The sequence below is a fragment of the Dipodomys merriami genome, unplaced genomic scaffold (assembly GCF_024711535.1).
Source record: "Dipodomys merriami isolate MVZ:Mamm:240054 unplaced genomic scaffold, mDipMer1.0.p SCAF_63, whole genome shotgun sequence".
Classification (NCBI taxonomy): Eukaryota; Metazoa; Chordata; class Mammalia; order Rodentia; family Heteromyidae; genus Dipodomys; species Dipodomys merriami.
Genome location: NW_027206213.1, coordinates 7574456 through 7589359, shown reverse-complemented (window position 1 = coordinate 7589359; position 14904 = coordinate 7574456). Strand labels below are relative to the sequence as shown.

General features: G+C 44.3%; 1 protein-coding gene across 3 annotated transcripts; it reads left to right on the top strand.

Annotated features, from left to right (window-relative positions):
- Positions 1-11812: 11812 nt before the first annotated feature.
- On the top strand, positions 11813-14904 carry LOC138815199 (uncharacterized protein C2orf74-like). 3 transcript variants are annotated; one of them, XM_070004448.1, is made up of 5 exons: positions 11813-11896; positions 12080-12274; positions 12906-13019; positions 13329-13473; positions 14422-14904. In XM_070004448.1, the coding sequence occupies exons 2-5, from the start codon at positions 12123-12125 to the stop codon at positions 14590-14592; spliced, it is 582 nt and encodes a 193-aa protein (XP_069860549.1). In that variant the 5' UTR covers positions 11813-11896; positions 12080-12122; the 3' UTR covers positions 14593-14904. The 3 variants fall into 3 exon arrangements, with proteins under 3 accessions (XP_069860549.1, XP_069860550.1, XP_069860548.1); XM_070004449.1 differs by having other exon boundaries at positions 11824-12235; XM_070004447.1 differs by having other exon boundaries at positions 11826-12274.

Below are 14904 nucleotides of genomic sequence, written 5' to 3'. Positions count from 1 at the left end.
AGCCCTTTTTACCATGGTTATTTTTGAGATGGGATCTCACTGTTTTCTGGGGCTGACCTGAACTGATATCTTCCTATTTATACTTCCTGCCATAGCTGACAGATGTATACCACCACTCTAGCTTTTGCTGTTGAGATGGAGTGTTACAAACTTCTTGCCTAGGTTCAGGCAATTTGTACCTGTTAACAAGTATTATACATTTTCCAGAAAAAAAAAAAAGACACTGGGAATCCAATTCTAAAAGCTAACTCTCCTCCTTCAAAGCTGATCTACTAGGTAAAATGATACAGGTATATTATTATTCCCACCCTTACAGAATGAGGGGAGGGGGCTTAAGTGAAGTAATAGATCTAAACAATTAGCACATTGGGGGGCGCTGGTGGCTCACGCCTGTAATCCTAGCTACTCAGGAGGCTGAGATCTGAGGATCATGGTTCAAAGCTAGTCGGGCAGGAAAGTCCATGAGACTCTTATTTCCAATAAACCACTAGCAAACCAGAAGTGGCGCTGTGGCTCAAGCAGTAGAGCGCTCACCTTGAGCACAGGGACAGCGTCCAAGCCCATAGTTCAAGCCCCACGACCAACAAAATAAAAATAAAATTAGCACATTGTTTTCTAGCTTATAGTAAGCCCACAATAAATGTCATCTATTATTGTTACATTACAATGTTTAATATTTAGGAGGTATCCCTAAATTCTTTACGACAGAAGCTTGATAACGCTCTTGATTTTAAAATGAGAATTTTAAAACTTATTTCTTGACTTTCAAGAGGAAGTTGGGGGGCAAAGATTCTGCACTTGGCCATTCTGTAGGCCACCTGTGTACTTCTTTGTAAAGCCAGTTTTTAAACTAAGAAATTTGCTAAGTCGGTTTAGCAAGAACCACCCCATGCCAAGTCTCTGATTACAATGTCTGATCACCCTCCAGGTGATGTCTGGTAACTGGCCTACCTACATCAAGCATCCTGATAGATCAGTATGCCTAGAATATGATGTTTCCTCTTAGCATTTTTCATTAACTAACCCCCACACTGCTTTTTTACTATAAAATTTCCCTCATCAATGCAGCATTAATTGGTCCCAGTCTCTCTCCACTTCAACAGCCCATTGTACTGATACCTGTACCTAACCAGGCACCAATGGCTCATTCCTGTAATATGTAATCCTACTCAGGAGGTTGTGATATGAAGATGTACGTTCAAATCGAGCCCACACAGATACATCTGTGAGGCTTTTATCTCCAATTAACCAGCAAAAAGCCTGACATGGAGGTATGGCTCAAGTGGGAGAGTGCTGGCCTTGAACAAATGAAAGAGAGTGCTCTGACCCTGAAGTCAAGCTCCAGTACCAGCACAAAAGAAGAAAGGAGGAAGATGGAAGGGAGGAGGAGAGAGGAAGAATACACCTTACTCTTGTTTGTAGGAGGTCACAGTGGTTATAATGAACATGTATGGAACTCTGTACACTTAAGGAGGAAAGTTCATCCCCAGGAACTGAATGTTTGTTCAATGACATTTAGCTTTTCTATCAATCAGTGTTGATACTTCTCTGATAGTGGCTCTGGAGTTGTACCTAAGGTCAGGATATGTTAGAGGTCACCAGATTTGTGTTTTGCAAAACAGTTGAAAGCCACACTGCTTTATGATATGATCATCTTTAAATGACTGACACTAAATTTCAGCTAGCAATTCAATAAAATGGTTACACTGATCTGACACTAGAGCATTACCATTAGATGGCACTCAAAGAGCAAGTGAAATTAAGTTGCACAGGAAGTCTTCAGGTTTACCCTTCTGTAGTATGTATACACATACAGTCTGTGTTGACCACAGAGGAAGCATAATGTTGGGGAAATAGCTGACTAGAGAAATCATAGCTAAAATACATAGGCAGAAATACAAAAAGCAGGAGAAAAAACAAGATCACTCGAAAGATGAAAATTAAATCTGATATAACAGAATTACCTATTCAGATTCATGACTTTGTTTATTCCATGAATTCTATAAGCATTTAGAATCATTAATTCTGAAAAGCTGAGAAAAAATGTTTAAAATAGTGTTAACAAATCAAAATAAGTGGCGGCAAACAAATCAGTGCAAACTCTTTAAGACATTTTGTACCCTGCCAAACTGACCACTGCCCACACTGCAGGTATGTGACGGCCTTCCTCTGTCCAGGTGAGCAGACACACAAAGATGTGGAAAAACACTGGAAAGATTTACACCCATATATTAATAAGTTTATCTCAGAGGTGGAGTAGGGGAGATAAAATTATAGATGACTTTTCCTTTTCAGTTAGCTTGGCTATATTTTCTTTTTAATTATCATCAAGTATTTCCAGTAGATAGGAAAGTCTAGCGGATAATACAACAAATCTTCAGATATCCAACACCCAACATTTAAACATAATAGCATTAAATTTTTAATAAGAAATGAAGCATTCTGAACACATGTGCTTTATCCCAGGAAATCCTGCCCCCTCCTTTTCCTTTCTCAGAGGGGCATTTTGTGTAACTATGGACTTCCTTAAACTTTTACATATTTTAAATGTCTAAATATTTTGTGTCCTTGGGCACAATTAACTTCTGTTCAAATTAACTCAAAATGATCAAAAACAAACGTAAGAACCAAAACTATAGAAGTGTTGGAAAAAAAGAAAACAAAAGCTTACTGGATTTGACAGTAATTTCTTGGATATGACACCAAAGAAAGAAAATAAACAATAGACAAATTGGAATTCATGAAAATTTTAAAAATGTATATCAAAAGACAGCATCAACAGATTAAAAAGGCAACCCATGAGAGAAAATATTTGCAAATTTTGAATTTAATAATGGATTCTATCCAGGAAAAGGACACCTGAAACAAACAACAAAAATAAAATAAGCAACCTCATTTTTAAAAAAATGGACAAAAGACTTGCTATACCCAGGCCCTAGTGGCTCATACTTGTAATCCTAACTACTCAGGAGGTTGAGATCTGAGGATCAAGCTTCAAAGCCAGCCTGGACAATAAAGTCTGTGAAATTTTTATATCCAGTTAATCAGCAGAAAGCTAGAAGTAGAACTATGCATCAAGTGGGAGAGTGCCAGCCTTGAGCAGAAAAAGAGCACAAGGCCCCGAGTTCAAGCTCTAGTACCAACACACACACACACACACACACACACACACACACACATACACACACACACACACACACAAACTTGCTATGGTCTGAAAACCTGTCTTCCATATTCCCAATTAATGTGTTAAACCTAATCATCAAGTTAATAGTTTGAGAAGGTGGCAGCATTACTAATTGTTGAGAGGATGCATTATTTAATCAGAACAAAGTTTAAAATTTTAAGTTCCAGGGCTGGGAAGGTGGCTCAGTGGTAGAATGCATGCATGAGGCCCAGGGTTCGATTCCTCAGTACCACATAAGCAGAAAAAGCCCGAAGTGGGACTGAGGCTCAAGTGGTAGAGCGCTAGCCTTGAGCTGAAGAGGTGAGGGACAGCACCCAGGCCCAGAGTTCAGGCCCCACGACCGACAAAAAATAGTAATTTTAAGATCCACAGATATGTGAATGGATGGTAGGTAGTATTGGTTGTACAATATGTGAACATACACCACTGTATGTAAGTTGGTAACATTTGTGTTATGTATGTTTTTATTAAGTAGGTTAAGGAGTTACAATTCCGTAAGTCAGGTGAGAGTATTATAATGCTTTTTGGTCCATGTGACCCCTTCCTTCATACTCCCCCATTTTCCCCCTCCCAGCCCTACCCTCAAGTTATAGTTCATGTTTTACATAATGTACATTGAATATAATGACCCCATTTGCTCACTTTTTCTCCTTTCATTCCCGTTTATCTGGTTTTAACCAGTTTTTTAAAAAACAAAACATAAAGTAACACAAATTTGCAGGATTTGGCTTGGAGGCATGGCTCAAGCGGTAGAGCACCAGCCTAGCAAACAAGTGCCAGGCATGTACTGAAGTCTCATTACAGGCAAAAAATAATAGCAGCAGTGAATTACAGAATAACCCATTATCCACGCTCAAAAAAAAAAATCTGCAAGCAACAAAACGGCCTTTTCCTATTATAATCTGCAGGCTGTGCTTGCGTTAGCAGCGTGAATAGTAAAATCAGAAGAGTAAGAGAGACTGGCCAGACTGCTGTGCAAGGACCGCACACCAGGTTGATCCACATATTTTGCCCTGATTATAAACATACACAGTACACAGGCAAGGTCGGTCCCGTAGCGAAATTCTAGAGCAGGGGAGACACTCTGGAGGGAAAGATCAGCAGCCGGGGGCTGAGGTACGGGGTGAGAGGGGGAACCATGATGGAAGAATAAAACCCATCTTGGGGCCGTGAGGACCTGAGAACCGCGCTTCCCGAGCACCTTCCAGCTCAACAAACTGCTCGTTCCGTTCTCACGACCGCGGCGCTGCCGAGCGCGGGGAAGGGGCGCCGGGCCTGGCCGTGCGCAGGGGAACCGAGCAGCCGGCCGCAAGGTCGGGGCGGCGCGGCCGGATCGCCGCCGCCGCCAGGCAACACCCGGGGACCTCCCGGCCACCACGTGGAGGCGAAGGAGGAGTATCTTCTGGTACAGAATGGTGGGGTTTTGTTTGAGAACCAAAGGACAACGGTGGCCCTGGGCTGGCGCAGAAGTCTTGGGCCAGAGGGGCCAGGGCCACGGCGACCCACCACCTTCGCCTCCAGATAGAGGGATGCCTGGGAGCGGCGGCTTCGAGCATGCGCAACACCGTCCCGTTAGGACCAGGGTGAAGTGCGGGCTCTTGGGAGCTTGCGCCAGACGTTCCGGTGGACGCGCGCAGCTCTCTGGAGCCTGCGCACAGATCGGCCCTGCAGGAACCGGGAGCGCCTGCGCATGCGCTGCCCGCAGGCTCTGCGGCGGGCGGGCGGGCGGGCGCGGCAGGGCGTGGTCCCTCCTGCGGGGTTCGCGCCTGGGTGTGCAAGTCGGGTGTTGTTCCTTTGTGCCACGGATGGAGTTCACAGCAGCTTTTTCCCCTTGAATATTCTTTTCCAAATACAAATATGTTAAGCGTTCACTGTGGAGTATTTAAACGGCAGTTCACAACCCAGTAGAGAAATCAGACGCAGGGCCAGGAAACAAAGACTGCACCGAAGGACACAAGCGACGGTTTCCGCGCGGCCCGGGACGGGAGAGTTCATCTAGTGTGAAGCGCGCTCTGAGCCGGCCGGCAGCTCGGCGGCGGCGGCGGCGGCGCTGCGGGAACGCCTGCAGGCCAGCAGAGCTTGGCGGGACCCCCAAGCACACCGCGGCCGGGCCTGCGCGGCGCAGGCCCCCGATCTCCACCACTCACAGGGGGACGTCCGAGGATCAAGGTTCAAAGACGGCTGGCACAGGAAAGTCCCTGAGACTCCTCTCCGACCAGCCAACAAAAATCCAGAAGTAGAGCCGTGGCTCAAGTGATAGAGCACCAGCCTCTAGTGGGAAAGGCTGCAGCCCAAGTTGAAGTCTAGTGTGTCATTCCAGTGGCATGCGCGCGCACACACACACACACACACACACACACACACACACACACACTGCATTTCCCTTTCATCCACTGGTCCCATTTTGGAATTTTTTTTCTTCCAACAGAGATACTTGCTTACATTGGATATGAGGTGTTTTTATTGCTTTTATAGCAAAAGCCTGGAAACGTAAGTACTCATCAAAGGACTGGTTTTATACACCGTGATTCATAGAGCATTACCCAGCTATGAAAAATACAATTCTCTACATGTTCAACCGGAAAGATCTTCACAATATCTCACTAAGTGAAAAGTATCAAGTACAGAACACTGCACAGGGTATGCCTTTTGTATTACAACAGACAAATGAGAGTGCATGGTCCTTCCACATCAATTCTTAAAGCATATACAAATAATTATCATTTCCTGTGGGATGGAGGAAAGGAAGAAATGGTATCAGAGATTCCTAATGTATGCCTTATTTTGTCGTGTTACTTTTAGACTTGCATAAATTATTCATTAAAAATAAACCTTAGAGCCTGGTGCCAGAGGCTCATGCCTGTAATCCTAGATACTCAGGAAGCTGAGACTTGCAGATGATGGGTTTGAAACCAACCCAGGCAGGAAATACAAGAGCATCTTAGCTACAATTAGCCACCAAAAATAAAAGCTAGAAGAAGTAGAGTTGTGGTTCAAATGGTAGAGCACTAGCCTTGAGAAAGAAAAAAAAAAGTGCAGGGACAATCCCTAGGCCCTACATTCAAGCCCCAGGACTGGCACAAAGTGAGTAAGTAAAGATGTAAGTTGGTGACAGGTGTAGACTGAGATTAGAGGACCTTGGTTCAAGGTTTGCTAAGACAGAAAAATCCCTAGATTCTATCTCCAATTAACTAAACATCAGACTGAAAGTGTGTTATTTTAAAATTTTAGTCTTAAATATTATTCAGAAAAATTATCATGCTTATACAGGTTAAGGTGCACACACACACAAAAAAAATCAATCCCTTTAAGCACAAAACCCCATTTAAGAAATAAAAGTATGGGTGAAATTCCCATGCATGTTAGTCCTTTGGATATACTATTGTGGAAGAGTGCCTGTTTAACTTTTGTCCATTTTTTATTGGGCTGTGTTTTACCTTTTTTTTTTTTTTTTGGCGGTCGTGGGGCTTGAACTCTGGGCCTGGGCGCTGTCCCTCAGTTCTTCAGCTCAAGGCTAGCACTCTATCACTTGAGCTACAGCGCCACTTCCGGTTTTCTAGTGGTTTATTGGAGATAAGAGTCTCTCGGACTTTCTGCCTGGGTTGGCTTTGAACTCCGATCCTCAGGTCTCAGCCTCCTGAGTAGCTAGAATTACAGTGTGAGCCACCAGCACCTGGCTTGAGGACTTTTTTTTTTTTTTTTTTTTTTTTTTTTTTTTGTCAGTTGTGGGGCCTGAACTCTGGGCCTGGGCGCTGTCCCTCAGTACTTCAGCTCAAGGCTAGCACTCTACCAGTTGAGCCACAGTGCTACTTCCGGCTTTTTTCTTCTTGCTTATGTGGTGCTGAGGAATCGAATCCAGGGCCTCAGGCATGCAAGGCAAGTGCTCTACCACTGAGCCACCTTCCCAGCCCTCTGTCCTATATGTCATTTCTAACACCCAGAAGATTATTTATTTAGATCAGGGACCATGAGTGAAGGGAATGTGGAAAAGAATGTAAGCTAAACTATTAAAAGAAGAGATATAAAAGCTGTAATAGAACGAAGCAGTGGTACTTGCTAGATACTATGTTGAAAATGAACTATACAATTTGTAGGTAGGTCTGGAGGGAAAATGTGGAAGAGAGCAAAGGAAGGGGTGACACTGTCCAAAAAGAAATGTAGTCTTTGGGCTAGGAAGGTGGCTCAGTGGTAGAGCGCTTGCCTTGCATGCATGAGGCCCTGGGTTTGATTCCTCAGCACCACATAAGCAAAAAGAAAAAAGCTGGAAGTGGCGCTGTGGCTCAAGTGGTAGAGCGCTACCCTTGAGCTGAAGAGCTGAGGGACAGCGCCCAGACCCAGAGTTCAGGCCCCATGACTGGACCCAAAAAATAAATAAATAAATAAACAAAAGAAATATAGTCTTTACCTGACTTTGTAACTGTAACCCCTCTGCACATCACCTTTATCATAATAATCTTTAAAAACCCTTTTAAGAGGAAACTGTAATAGTTCAAAGAAATAAACTGTATTTAGGAGGAAGTGAAAGGTTTTTTAAGTTTATAGATTATCAGTTTTAAAAAGCATGGATGGAGATATGACTCAAGTGAGAGAGCATCTGCTAGAAGCACAAGCTTTTGAGTTCCAACTCCAGTACTACAAAAGAAAACAAAACAAAACAAAACAAAACAAAATCCAGCACCATGCTGCCCTCTGTCTTGTTATGTCTGTGTGGGCAGTTGGCACAGTGAGACAGGCTCCCATTCTCTATGGCGAGGCTGAGAGAGCGGCATTCTGCCTTTTGCTGTCAGTTGTTACAGGCACGGGAGATAAGTAAGGCTTGAGAATAGCAAGTGTTTTGTACAAATCCTGGGGGATGACCAAGGTGAGCTTTAATACACATGGCTCCCAGACATCTCAGGAAGATGTGCCATCCAGGAAAGCGTGCTTTTCAGAGTCCTCAGCATGCCAAATGCACGGCTAGAACATTCTTTACGTGGAGCTCAGATGCCCTTCACAAATAAGGGGAGGGGCAGAAGTGACCCCTGGAATGATGGCTCAGTGCTGAGTCCTCAGCTATACCCACTTCCCTCCTCAGACCTTCAGGCAGAGTCCCCATGGCAAAGGAGCTTATTTTTTCCTACTTTTACATATTTAATAACTTTCTTTTTCTGGTAAGTCATGGGGCTTGAACTCTGGGCCTGGGCACTGTTCCTCAGCTCTCAGCTCTTCAGCTAGCACTCTACTACTTGAGCCACAACACCACTTCCCATTTTCTGGTGGTTAATTGGAGATAAGAGTCTCATGGACTTTCCTGCTCAGGCTGGCTTTGAACTACGGTCCTCAGATCTCAGCCTCCTGAATAGCAAGGATTACAGGCGTGAGCCACCGGAGCTCAGCTTTCCCTGTTTTTTTTTTTTTTTGTTTGTTTGTTTGTTTTGGTTGGGGGGGGGAGGGCCTGGTCATGGGGCCTGAACTCTGGGTCTGGGTGCTGTCCCTCAGCTCTTCAGCTCAAGGCTAGCGCTCTACCACTTGAGCCACAGTGCCACTTTCGGCTTTTTTCCTTTTTGCTTATGTGGTGCTGGGGAATCGAACCCAGGGCCTCATGCGTGCAAGGCAAGTGCTCTACCACTGAGCCACCTTCCCAGCCCTAGCTTTCCCTGGTTTTTGCAGTGGCTTTGCAGGCTCTTCTGCTGAACATCGAGGCATTCGGGGCTGTGTCCTTCTCCTTTGCTCTCTTGGTGTCACACCCCTGGCAAAGTGAGGGATTACTATCTCATGCCTCTGGGTGTGTGGTAAAGGGGGTGCAGACAGGACCAGCTCTCAGCAGAGCTCCCTAGTCCAATACTACTTACCCCCATATAAACTCAGACATGGGATGGGGCCCTTATTCCTTTTTGGAGGATGGGGACTCTAAGGTCTCAGAGTCAGCTTGCTGATAAAGGCCCTGCCCTGTGTCCCTACCTATTTACAAAAAAAACCTGTTAAGTTTTTATTTCCCTAATGCTGTATTGTTTTCCTGGTGTGACATACAAATTCCTACCCTAGTTGCCACAGTCTCTCTATACTCTTTCTCAGAATGTGACTCTCCCCCCAATTCTTTTTTTTTTTTTTTTTGTCGGTTGTGGGGCTTGAACTCTGGGCCTGGGCGCTGTCCCTCAGCTCTTCAGCTCAAGGCAAGCGCTCTACCACTTGAGCTACAGCGCCACTTCCGGTTTTCTGGTGGTTTATTGGAGATAGGAGTCTCAAGGTCTCTCCTGCCCGGGCTGGCTTTGAACCGTGATCCTCAGATCTCAGCCTCCTGAGTAGCTAGGATTACAGGCGTGAGCCACCAGCACCCGCTCCCCCCAATTCTTGTAGTCTACATAACACTTTCACAACACTTCCTCTCAGAACTGACTCTACTCCCAAATTTCCATAATCCATGTAATTATGACCCATGTGATGGCTCATGTGATCCATGTGACTACCCCCTAAAATTCTGTTTAAATTCAGCCTACACCTGCTCATGGCTGCTGCCTCCATTCCTGCTTGGAGCAGTCCGGCACACCTGTCCCCCAATAAAGCCTTGAGTTTGTGTTGGTCGCTCTCATTTGCCTCTCCTTTTTTACAGGGACTATAGGATCCATGCATTAGAGAATACAAAATCTGCTCATCTTAGTTACACAGTTTGACTTTACGTATTTCCAGTCCCTGATTTTCTTTTTCATTGCTGGGGATCAAACTCGAGATTTGCACATGCTAGGAAAATGCTCTACAACTGAGCTGCATGCTCAGCCTTTGGGTTCCTTAAAGTTCTTCTGCTTGCTAGTCACCGTATGAATCTTCATCTGGGCTTTGGCTGGAGGAGTCATCCAAGAGTTCTCCAGAGGGCTGGGAAGGTGGCTCAGTGGTACAGCGTTTGCCTTGCACGCATGAGGCCCTGGGTTTGATTCCTCAGCACCACATAAGCAAAAAGAAAAAAGCCGGAAGTGGCACTGTGACTAAAGTGGTAGAGGTCTAGCCTTGAGCTGAAGGGCTGAGGGGCAGCGCCCAGGCCTAGAGTTCAGGCCCCAAAACCGAACCCCCAAAAAAAGAATTCTCCAGAATGTTTAGAGTGACATAGCGTTCCAATGGTTCATGCAATTAATCTTGAGACTTTCAGCACAGGGGTGGAGCATGCAGTCCTGGTTTGGAGCATCCAGAAGCTGCAGTTCCTACCCGCTGGAGCCAGCCTGTGTCAGCCCAAAGACTCTCTATTATCATTTGAATACTTTTGTCCCCTCCAATACTCCTGTTGGAAACTCAATCCCCAATGCCAAGTGTTGGAGGTAGAGCCTCTGGGGATGTGTTTGGATTAATCCAATTTTAAAAAGGATTCTGTGAGAAGCAGGGTGCTGATAGCTCATGTCTGTAATCGTAGCAATTCAAGAGGCTCAGATCTGAGGATCATAGTTCAAGTCCAGCCTGGGCAGAAAAATCTGTGAGACACTTATTGCCAATTAACCAGAAAAAAAGTTGGAAGCGGAGCTGCGCTATAAACCATAGAGTACCAGCCTTAAGTGAAAAAGCCAAGCATGAGTGAAAGGACCTGAGTTCAATTCCCAGTACTGGCACGAAAAAGGAGGGAGGGCTTGTGTGGATGATTTCTCTCTTCTGCCCTTCTGCCTGGCTTCCTATGGCTTTCCTTATAGAAAACCAGCATCAAAGCTCTGGATGGAAGCAGGGCAACTGGGGCTTCATCTGCCAGTGCCTTACTTTGGGGATTCCCAACTTTCAGAACTTTGGGAAATAAATTTCACTACAAAGTACCCAGTGCGTGATGTTTGGTCACGGCTGCACCACATGGACTTAAGATACTGCTCCTCACTGCCAGTCTCATATCTGACTTCTTTAGATGTGGTTGGCAAAGGAGGCAATATCTCTTTTGCCTTATTTGCTTTTCATTTTATTTTATTTTTTTTTTTTTGGTCGGTCATGGGGCTTGAACTCTGGGCCTGGGCGCTGTCCCTCAGCTCTTCAGCTCAAGGCGAACGCTCTACCACTTGAGCTACAGCGCCACTTCCGGTTTTCTGGTGGTTTATTGGAGATAGGAGTCTCATGGTCTCTCCTGCCCGGGCTGGCTTTGAACCGCGATCCTCAGATCTCAGCCTCCTGAGTAGCTAGGATTACAGGCGTGAGCCACCAGCGCCCGGCCTTATTTGCTTTTCAAAAACTCCAAGCTCCACCTTTTCCTTCTTTGCTGTGGACACCACTTGCTCTTACCTGAAGTTAGGCAGGAGTCAGGGTTCACCTTTACAATGACCACCTTTTTCCCTCCTTCTTCCCCAACCCATGGCCTTTATAGCCTCCAGGAGGTAGGCCCAGTGAGATAGCAGTGGAAGAAAATAGGCTCTTTGTCCTGAGGGAACACCATTAGAATTAAGTTAATCACTGATCTGAGTGCTACAGAAGGGAAGTTTACAAAAAGGAAGTACACTGAGTTCACAGAGTCAGGCTCAGCTTAGGAGAGGAAAATGGGATGTGGACAGTGGGAAGATGTCTGCTTCCCCTCCACACTCACCTCTCACAGGCAAGCATGGGCAGGCTAAGAGAGCTGAGTGGGCCTGTGGTCTCCAGGTCATGATATCTCTAATGGATGACTCCATGGTTCTGTGATGTCACCAAAAGGAGAAGAATGGGGAGCTGGGCTCAGCTCCATCGGCTCCGATTTTTCTCTCTTCTGAATTGTGATAGTTTTTGGGGTGAGGGGAGGTGAGCTGAGTGACCAATGTGACCCAGCTCAGTCTCCCCTCAGGCCACCTCATCCCCCACCACATTGATGGAGAGAAAGTAGCTAGTGAGAGTCATTTCTGCCAAAAGCAGAGCATCTTTTATGAAGCTCAACTGATCTAAAGAACAACCATGAAAAACAGCTTTTTATTCTTCTGTTTCTAGAAACTTAAAGAACAAGAGAACTCATTCAAACTGAGCTGGAAAAATGATGTTTGGACAACCTGTGATCGTGAGAATGGACCAGTCTTCTAAAACGAATCCTATGAGTTTTGAAACTACCGCAATCACTTTCTTCATCATCCTTCTCATTTGCTTCATGTGCATCCTCCTTTTATTGGTGGTTTTTTTATACAAATGGTATAAGTCCATATTGGTAAATTGGGATCATAGTAAATGAATCTAGATAATATATGAAACAGTTTAAAAAATAGAACAAGTTAATAGCTCAGCTATCTGCTTTTTCCTTGTAAGGGTTCTAGAAATGCTAATTTCCTTTTTAAAAGTGAACATCTCACATCACATGTTAGAATTAAGACTATTCTTCTTTTTCTGATTTTTAAGAAAATTTATTGTAAAGGTGATAAATAGGGGGGCTACAGTTACAAAAGTAACGAGTACGTTTCTTTTTTAAACACTGTTCCTTTTCTGATTGTGTGTGTGTGTGTGTGTGTGTGTGTGTGTGTGTGTGTGTGTGTGTGTGTGTGTGTGTGTGTGTGTGTGTGTGTGTGTGTGTGTGTGCTGGTTCTGGGGGCTTGAATTCAGGGCCTGGACACTGTCACTGAGCTTTTTTGCTCAAGGCACTAGTGTTCTACCACATCAGCTGCAACTCCACTTCTGGCTTTTTGGTAATGAATTGGAGATAAGAGTCTCACAGACTTTCCTGCCCAGGCTGACTTTGAATTGGAATCCTCAGATCTCAGCCTCCTGAGTAGCTAGGATTATGGGAATGAGCCACCGGTGCCTGGCCTGATCTTTTGTTTGTTTTCAGTTTTCAAGGCAAGAAAAGAGAAAGAAAAGAAAAGTCAACTTGTGTAAATACTAATGGAGATGAAGATTGTTTAACTACTAATGTGGAGACAAACAATCAGGGAAATAAAAAAAAGTGAGTCGATGTGAGGTTATAGCAGGTGATAATATTGATGAAGATGAATGAAAATTTAAAACTCTGTTTTGTTTTTTTCTGTCTTTGCAGTACTATGGACTAAGCTTGGGGCCTCATTTGCTAAGCAGTTGCTTTGCCATTTAAACTATTCCCTGAGTCCTTTCACTTTTAGTTTGATGTTTTTCAGATAGGGCTTACACTATTTCCTCCAGCTGGCCTCAAACCATGATCCTCCTGTTCTCTATCTCCCTGGTAGCTGAGATTACAGATGTTAGCCACCATGCCTGGTCTGTTGATTGATTTTTCTAGGACCCTAACTCAAGCCATAAATTTGAATGCACCACCAAGGCCTAGCATTCTTGTCCAGAGGCGGAGTAAAGAAGTGTTGGCCTTAGAAGACGACAAAATGAAAGAGACACAAGAGCCTGAGAATACTGGAGAAAATGATCAGCAGGTGCCATGCTTCATTCATTCTCAAGTTTCATAATGTCTGATTGAAAAGGAAAACAATTTAGCTTGGTATCAGGGGTGCTGTGGCCTGTCACTTAAGTTTGTACCTGGAATGAGTGCAGTGTCCACAGTCATTTAAACAATTTTTCTGATCCTATCATTTCCTGTTATTTAAGCCAATCGTCCATGCCAAGCCTAAATGTTTACTCATTTTACATTCTTACATTTCCTGTTTTCCTTGACAATTCTCTCTCCATTTTGTTTTTGTTTTTGTTTTTTTGTCAGTCATGGGACTTGAACTCTGGGCCTGGGCGCTGTCCCTCAGCTCTTCAGCTCAAGGCTGGTGCTCTAGCACTTGAGCCACAGTGCCACTTCTGGCTTTTTCTGCTTATGTGGTGCTGAGGAATCGAACACAGGGCCTCAGGCATGCGAGGCAAGCGCTTTACCACTGAGCCACCTTCCCAGCCTTCATTTTGTTTTTCTTAGACTTCTAGGATCTCAGAGGTATGAAAGACCTTACAGGTCTCTCAAGGATCTACCTATCTCACATTACACATGTAAACATGAGACAAGTTCATCTCCCCACTGTGGCTAATCTCAGGGCCAGCAAGCACCTATGATCCAGAACTAGAGTAGTCCTTCTTCCATAGCACTCAAACTGTGCCTGGGCCTTCATGAGCTCATCTCCAGGGTCCTAACGACAACAAAGCATACACCCACTCCACATAACTATGGGTTTCACTTTGTCAGCAAAGAACAGTTGTGTCACTGTAGACTTTGATAACTGTAGAAATGTGGCAGTGTGGCCAGGATGGATAGTGTTTTCCTAAATCATTTACAAAATCTTTTTCTGTTTCTTGTTCACAAGGCACATTGATACTGTATTTTTAGAAGCAGTGATCACGTGTTTATAAATTGCTCACTTACGCTGTTTGTCCCCTTTCTCTTGCAGGGTAAAATTCAGAAAGGGCCCAAAATTGTTTCTAGAAGTCCTTCAGTTGTTGAACTCCAAAAAAGACCTTTAAAAGGAGTGACATTTTCTAAGGAGGTTATTGTTGTGGATCTTGGGAATGAATACCCTGAACCTCGAAGCTATCCTCGAGAACATAAAGAGAGAAAATGAAGCTCAAAATAAGGTTGAGAGCAAAAGAAGCATCACCTTGGACTAACACTGAAATGACCGGGGGTACTAAGTCATGTTGAAACAGCAAAATGATGGTAATTAATTAAGCAAATACGAAGTGTTTTACCTCTGTGCAGCAAGAAGTGAGCCATGTGCAAAATTCTGTAAGTAAAACACTCAGAGCTTGAATATACTTTAAAAAAAAAAAAAACACCTCAAATCTGAGTTCAGTAAACTGAGTATATTAGGTGTCCCTGAAACTCTCTACTCAAACACTGTCCTAAAACGCGAATAAAGGTTCTTGTGTTTATA

Bases quoted from the DNA above. Each gene is read 5' to 3' on its own strand.
- LOC138815199 (XM_070004448.1), top strand. From the start codon at position 12,123: ATGATGTTTGGACAACCTGTGATCGTGAGAATGGACCAGTCTTCTAAA. The intron at 12,275-12,905 runs GTATAAGTCCAT...GTTTGTTTTCAG, and splicing joins GTGGTTTTTTTATACAAATG to TTTTCAAGGCAAGAAAAGAG. The intron at 13,020-13,328 runs GTGAGTCGATGT...TGATTTTTCTAG, and splicing joins AATCAGGGAAATAAAAAAAA to GACCCTAACTCAAGCCATAA.